Raw genomic sequence first — 8,034 nt, 5'->3', positions numbered from 1 at the left:
TAATGAAATAGTGATGATGTTCTAGACTGGCGCTTGTCATATTTGCTGCCTTCCAAATCTATTTGGATGGAGTGGTATGAGATGTGGAAATTATTAAATGAGTTAAAAGCACTTCATATCTATTTAATGTGGATATAATTGGAGCTAAAGAAAGGTAAGGAATATGATGGAGAACCATTTATATTGGCTGGGTCAATCTAAATTTTTGGCAGCAATACAAATACCATATATTATCTTTTAAAAAGACAGAGGCACTAAGGCAGGGGAATCTAAAGCATAGCAAATATTAGACAAATATTTATGATTAATTTTACCACCAATTCTCTCCTTTCTTCATGTTACATGAAGAAACACAATTTCCTTTTATAAATAATTTCCCCATCATTTCTATGATTATTTTGATTACGCGATTCGGAATAATTTTATCTATGAAAATGTATTTTGACTTTTCTTTCAGTTAATATGACTTCAGCCAGGGATATGACTAAATCTGCATTCATTTTATATGCCATCTGTTTCTTCATAAATTCTGATGGAAAAGCTGTGATGTAAGTATACAACTAAGCTATACCTTTCCTGGGAGATTGACAAGTGTTGAAAAGCAACAAAAGGAAAGTTTAATCTCTGGTGTTTTAGTTGAGGTAATTAGTTTAGCTAGTGCTATTTTTCACCTTTCAAGCCTTTTAAGGTGTAGTATTGGACAATGTGCAGGGATGTGGTGGCTCAGTGGCTAAGATGCTGAGCTTGTCGATCAAAAGGTTGGCAGTTCAGCAGTTTGAAACACTAGTGCCGGGTAACAGGGTGAGCTCCCGTCACTTATCCCAGCTTCTGCCAACCTAACAGTTTGAAAGCACATAAAAAATGCAAGTAGAAAAATAGGGACCACCTTTGGTGGGAAGGTAACAGCGTTCTGTACGCCTTTGGCATTTAGTTATGCCAGCCACATGACTTCGGACAGCGCTGGCTCTTCAGCTTTGAAACGGAAATGAGCACCACCCCCTAGAGTTGGGAATTAGCACATATGTGCGAGGGGAACCTTTACCTATTTGACACTGTGTTGCTAGAATCAAATCTTCTTGGCCAGTCCTAACACCCAGTGTCTTTGCTAAAATGTCTTTCTTATGAAAAGATGAAAGGGTACGGTGAGCAGAACACAATCTCCATCAGAACTGCCAAGCTCTTAAGTAGGTTCCTTTAGAGGTATCCTGGACTCTCCCTTTATATTCCATAAGCCACTTCAAACTACTCATTAAACTTATGTTCATGTCAAAGCATTTATGGCTGCTCCACTTGTGCATGAAAATATATTGTTCTTTGTATTTGCTGTTGTTTCTGTGTTGCTTTGTATTCATTGGTCAAAGTGTTAAATGGGGAATATATAAATATTATAAATAAATTGCACGTAGAATCCTACAGTGACCCATTAGATACACTATGAAAGTTCATGTAGAAATAAAATTTCTGTCTTCCATTATTTCTCCCTGGCAGCTAGTATTTTAAGCATGCTGCTTGTAGAATTGCATTTTTGAGCTGATTTTTCTCAGAAATCTTTTCCATTATGTTAAGATCTGAATAGAGCATCTCTGCTAGCAAACCTATCAATTTTCTGAATAACCTCTCCCCCCACCCCCGCTTTACACAGGGTCACAATTATTTTAACCAAAGGTGGAATTCACTTACCTTCCCTACCAGTTCACAAATGTGAGCGCACATGCCGCCTCTGTGCATGCGCAATAGTTGCACATTACGTCCAGGTGGGTGGGCGGAGCCTCCCGTAGTCACTGCTACCGGTTCGCGCGCTGAATCCCACCACTGATTGTAATTCTGCAGAACTAAAGGTCTAGTCTTTTTGCTATTCCAAGAGGTTATTGTCTTTTCTCCTCTTTCTTCCTTACAGGAAGAGGTCTGTAAGTGAAGTCCAGATTATGCATGATTTGGGGGAACACCTACATTCAGCAGACCGGCAAAACTGGCTCCTTGAGAAACTGCAAACTGTGCATCATGAACCTGAGGCTATTGAAGAAATTAAGCCCCGGGAAGCGAGGAGTTGGAGACTGCGCCCTGATCACGGGAAGCCAAAAATGCAGAAGAAACCAAAGGATTGGAACAAAGGTTATAAAGATATCACCTTCAAAACCAAACCACAGTGAAAGTATCACAGCCTTTCTTCCCAATTCAGTAGTAATGAGCAATTAGGGCATTTTATTATTTATTATTTATAAAACAACGATGTCTAAGGGGATATCTGCATAATGTCACTTGCTGAAAATTGGATGTACTAATTTTGTGCATTTTATTTCCATTGCCTATAGTCAGTGGATCCTGTGTCTTATACTGTTTCTTCAGTTGTCTATGTAACTTACAAAACGAATTGTGAAATCACATTGAGTAATCTACATTACTAGCCATTGGAGTTTCTGAAAGCTAGAAGACAAAGACCTGGTGATATATTTTTTATTGCTTTGGAAGCTTCATTTCCAGATTTAGCACATTAACATATCATAGTAACAAAGGAATGCATAAATCCTGGCAATTCTATTTAGGTTGCTCTCCAGAAGATGACAATACAAGAAAAATATGCAGTAGGAACAACTGGGACCTTGTCCTTGGAAAATCGTGCCTTAATTACTTTTTAAAATCCTAATACAATGAAAATAATTTAAGAGTTAGGGTCACATACCTATTTTATCTCATTGGGACATGTTATTTCATAATATTGAAATCTGAAACACCACTTGGATATGGAGGAACGTGCAGTAGTACATTACCTATGTCTTCATACTTTTACAATATATAGCTACGGTATTACTACATGATTGGGTAGTAGTCCCTCATCATTCAAACAAACCAATTGAACAGCCCTATAAAAGAACTTTTGAGTTACATGAATCTGAAGTGAGTCTGAAATTTTGAATATATTTCTCTAGAAAGCAATTTTTGTCAAGAAAAAAAAACCATCTATGTAGAAATCTAGTTTGAACCTACGGATAATTTCTTGGTCACAGAATTCAGTGGAACTAACTTTGGAATAAAGGCAGTATTGATGGGCTCAAGCACACAAAGAGCCATAAAACAGGCTGGTCATTGCATTTATTCCAGATGATCTAGGCTAGCTTTTTAAACATCAGAATCATACTCTATACTGATTTATCAAATACGGTCTCTATATTCCTTTCTTAGATTTTGCAACTCAGACATTCTGCAAAAGTTGGTTAATAAATAATAAATAATATAAAAATATGTTCACCATTTTTAATCTAGAAGTGAATAATCTGATAATCATTACGCTGCATCTGCAACTGATGTTCTGGCTTCTTTATAGCCTCTGGCAAAGTTTTTAACTGAGTCAGAATATACTTTTGTACCTTAACTGACTTGAACTGACAACAAGGAATTACTCTAATATAGACCCTAGAAACTGCAGAAATCTACATTGCATTCAGTACTATTCCATGAGAACAGGGTTCAGATATGAGATATTGTGTGTTTATGGAAGCAAGACTTTAAAAATGCACCTTTTATTTATTCTTTTGTTGTATGTTCACATCTACCTTATACAAATTCAATTTAATTCCTTTATAACTGTATCTTGCTAATGCCTTATCAAATAAATGGACCAAAAGCTGTTGGACAGTAGTTAAAAAGCAAAACTCTTCAGCATTTCTGTCATTATTTATATGATTTTTCTTCTAATACAAAATAATGAAATAATTTAGCTGAATTCACTAACAAAGATCCTATTGCTATCTGCCTGGCACACCAAAGCACAAACAACCCAGGATTTTGGCCTAAGGTGCTCTTTAAATATGGCTTGTTATTTAATGACTTGGTATATGTGAGAGTTTCCCAACCTTTCCGGCTTTGCGGACTGGCAGGGGGGTGGGGTGAGAGAGGGGATGGTTCATATGAGTGGCTGACAAGTGCACACAGCTCCCTTTGTGTGACTGGTGGGCAAATGCCCCCGCCGCTTGCACAAATGAAGTGCATACGTGCTGATCACGAAAGTGGGGATGCATCCATGTGTGCGCTTGCCTACTGCTTCTGCAGCCCGGTTCCGAACAGCTCACGTCCTAATAGTGGGCCACAGCCCAGGGATTGGCCCAGATTGATCTATGCAATCTGAGAAAATTGGACTCAATCCAACAATATTAATCATGAGTACGCATGGTATATGAATGTAGTCACCGTGCCATTCAAACTAGAAATAGCTTCCATTTTGGTCCTCGTTTATCCAAATTCTGTGATCTATAACAAGCTTTGTAGCATTTAGCAAAAAAATCTAATGTGGGAGTGTTTAAGATTGGAAGGAAAACCCTATACAATGTGTCAAGGTAGGGTGTGCTCTGCAAACACAACTATAAAAAGACCTATCATAGGTACTCTTTGACTTATAACCACAACTGGACTGGAATGTCCATTGCTAAGGGAGGTGGTCATAAAACACATCATGTGACAATGTCTCTTAGCAACCGCAATCTTAGCACTCCCTTTTGTCATCATAACTCCAGCATGGGTTGTTAAACAGGAACTGTAGGAGTCCCAGGTAAGGAGTGGGGGTGGTGTTGGAGGTGGGGAGGCTGCGAAAAGGCAATGCACTAGTTGGAGGGGTGTTTTGTTTTTTTTTTGCTGCAGTACAACACAAGCTCGGGGAAGCCAGGAAAAGATGGTATAGAATCCATGCATGTATGTACTGTATGTGACCACAAGACGGCCAGGAAAGAATATGCTAGGACTCAAGGGCATCCTGGTACACCATTTACAGCTCTGATGCTGTAAGAAACCCCTGAACCACAGCCCAGCCATACAGCATAAATCTGCTGTGTCTCCAGAAAAGACCAAAAGAGTAACACAAAGCTGCCAGGAAATGCCAAATGTGGCACAAAGCCTCTGTGTTTTAGGAAGGACCAAGTACCAAGTGCAAATATTTGGCCAAAAAATGTGACTCAGCCCATCCACTCTCACTATCCCACACTCCCAGCTATTTCTACCATCCGCTTCCTCCCACTGCTGATGAGGCTTCCTTTCCCTGAGTCTTTGTGAGGCAGTTGATGGCCATGGGAGGCCATCTTCTCCAGGTCTAATGAGAACCGGCACAATCTTTGGAAAAAGGCAGGCACCTTGTTTTCTGCAAGATTTTGGAAGATCTCAGCAGCTTTACAAAGGCTTTACAAAGCACTGCAAGAATGGCATTGCACTATTTGGAGAGTGGCATGGGCAATTTGAAGAATGATGCTAGTGGCCTCAGGAAGAAGGCCTGGCATGGTTAGCACTGCCCTGCAGTGAGAGGAAGATGCCGTAAGTCAGCTGGGTGTAAGCAGGGCCTATGGAGCACACAGAAGCAGGGTTAACTGGGGCTTTGTACTGTGGTGCTTGGCTATGGTGCTGGTGCTGAAATAGAGATCTGGGGGTAGTAGCACTGGCTGAGATTGCTGAGGGTCCCAAGCCTCTATTTCCATCCCTCTGCTGCAAACTGCTGCTATCTAGGATAGCCAAAAAGTGGAGATAAATGAGTGAGAGGAGCTGGAAATTCCATGTGGCTTTAAGTATGGGCAGTCAAACACACTAATTTTGATCACATGGCTGTGGGGGTACTGCAATGGTTCTAATTTGTGGACCAGTCATAACTCACTTTTTTCCAGCATCATCATAACTTGAATGGTTGCTGAATGAATGTTTGTAAATTGAAGACTACCAGTATAAAACACAATGGCCAGAAATATTTATATCTTACAAATCACACCACCAGAGGGAGCTATAAAAGTTTAACAAAATAAAGGATCTCTCCCAGATATTTTATTTCCATTTCAGCAAGTAGCAGTAGCAGTAGCAATAGCACTTAGACTTATATACCATTTCACAGTGCTTTACAGTCCTCTCTAAGTGGTTTACAGTCAGCCTATTGTCCCCAACAATCTGGGTCCTCATCAAATAGCTGGACTTAAAGGAAAGTAGCTGGCTTAATCGGAAGGAACTAGTCAGCAGCAATACAGTGGAAAAATCTGTACATCAAAAATGGTATTTCCTTTCTCTTTAAGAATTGCTTAAATTTAATCACAAATTTAGATTCAAAGTTGGCCAAACAGTTTCTAAACAGAATTATATTTATTAATTTATGAATGTACTAAATTAATTAACAAATTCGCTACTGAAGACAGTTTCTATTTGAAAAATAGTATTGGGTTCATGGAATACCCAATGTTCAAACAGAGTTGTCTGGTTTGTTTGTGGCTGTGTTTGTACAAAGGTAACCCTGAGTACAAGTAGTCCTCGACTTACGACCACAATTGAGTCTAAAATTTCTGTGGCTAAGTTGTTAATTGAATTTTGCCTCATTTTACAACCTTTCTTGCCACTGCAGTTGTTAAGTTAGTAACACAGTTGGTAAACGAATCTGGCTTCTCCATTGACTTTGCTTGTCAGGAGGTCACAAAAGGTGATCACATGACCCCGGGACATTAAACTGTCATAAATGAGTCAGTTGCCAAGTGACTGAATTTTGATCACATGACCATGGGGATGCTGCAACAGTCGTTAAATGCGAAAAAAAAATTTCAGGTGCCATTGTAACTTTGAATGGCCACTAAACAACTGTTGTAAGTCAAGGACTTCCTGTACATCACCTTCATTTGAACAGGAAGAACAAATGTTAATTTAACATTTTTCTAGAGCGGGGGTGTCAAACTGGCGGCCTGCAGGCCAGATGCATCAGGAACAGGCTATGACAACCCTGCTCAGCAAAGGCAAAAATTGCGATATGTCACGTGACATCAAGGTGATGCGATCCAGTTTGACACCTGTATTCTAGTCCCTCTGAATACAGAGTCACAGGTAAAGCAACTCTGTCCCCTCTCTTTCATCCTACATGAGTGTGGTGGTTAGTGAAAGAGGCCAAAAAGTCTTGTACTTTAAATATAGTTGCTCCAACATGAGAAAGGCCATTGGCTTTGTATCATTTTGAAGAGTTTGAAAAACAACACGAAACAAAAAAAAAAAAGGACAGCCCGACAAGCTTCAGAAATGCTGCTCCCAAAATAGCTATTGTAGCCCTTGGATATTTCAGGGACTAATTCACCATATATGCTTTAACCATTTCATTAAAGGTTCAGAATCTTGAAACTGAATTTCTAGATCAGGCTGCAAACACCCCCAAATAATCCCAGACTGCTAATTATCTAATGGAGTGAGGCCTTGCTCAATAAATTAAATCAGCACTGAGGTTTAACTCTTCTGCTTGGTCTTGAGACCTAAATTGAACAGGATTGGAAGAGGGTTGCCTGAGGCACTCTACTGTGGTTTTGGTTTAAATTTTAACAGCATTAAGGTAAAATTGAGAACAGAAGCAGAGTTTCTTCTTGGGATGCCTGAGTCTGACCAGACTTCATGGATTTCAAAAGTCTTTTAAAACATTTTTTTAATGGTTTACAAACTAGGAACTATTGTAGCTGCAAAGGCATGTGAAATACTTCACAACCTACCTACACATAACTTATGAAAGCAGTATTAAAAAAATACAATATAAAACTCTTGGTTGCTTACTTGCATACATTACATTATCCAATGAGGCAACATCAACAGGACTAGTGAGTGTGGGGTTTGCTCTGTTTATACACAGCAGCTTGTCCTAAGAATAGAATAGAATAGAATAGAATAGAATAGAATAGAATAGAATAGAATAGAATAGAATAGAATAGGAATTTTTTATTGGCCAAGTGTGATTGGATATACAAGGAATTTGTCTTGGTGTATATGCTCTCAGTGTACATAAAAGATACCTTCATCAAGGTACAACACTTAATGATAGTCATAGGCTACAAATAAGCAATCAGGAAACAATATCAATATAAATCTTAAGGATACAAGCAACAAATTACAGTCAAACAGTCATAAGTGGGAGGAGATGGGTGATGGGAACGATGAGAAGATTAATAGTAGTGCAGATTTAGTAATAGTTTGACAGTGTTGAGGGAATTATTTGTTTAGCAGAGTGATAGCGGTCAGGAAAAAACTGTTCTTGTGTCTAGTTGTTCTGCTGTT

At 39.0% G+C, this 8,034-nt stretch overlaps 1 protein-coding gene across 1 annotated transcript; it reads left to right on the top strand.

The window, feature by feature from the left end:
- The first annotated feature begins 462 nt into the window (after positions 1–462).
- PTH (parathyroid hormone) lies at positions 463–2,199 on the top strand. Its single transcript, XM_058168300.1, has 2 exons — positions 463–548; positions 1,898–2,199. The coding sequence occupies exons 1-2, from the start codon at positions 463–465 to the stop codon at positions 2,148–2,150; spliced, it is 339 nt and encodes a 112-aa protein (XP_058024283.1). The 3' UTR covers positions 2,151–2,199.
- The last annotated feature ends 5,835 nt before the right edge of the window (positions 2,200–8,034 follow it).

Source organism: Ahaetulla prasina, chromosome 1, assembly GCF_028640845.1.
Source record: "Ahaetulla prasina isolate Xishuangbanna chromosome 1, ASM2864084v1, whole genome shotgun sequence".
NCBI classification, from domain to species: Eukaryota; Metazoa; Chordata; class Lepidosauria; order Squamata; family Colubridae; genus Ahaetulla; species Ahaetulla prasina.
This window is presented reverse-complemented; position numbering and strand designations above follow the sequence as displayed.

Coding starts and splice junctions, on each gene's coding strand:
- PTH (XM_058168300.1), top strand. CDS start 463: ATGACTTCAGCCAGGGATATGACTAAATCTGCATTCATTTTATATGCC. Junction 549..1,897: donor TCTGATGGAAAAGCTGTGAT/GTAAGTATACAA, acceptor TCTTCCTTACAG/GAAGAGGTCTGTAAGTGAAG.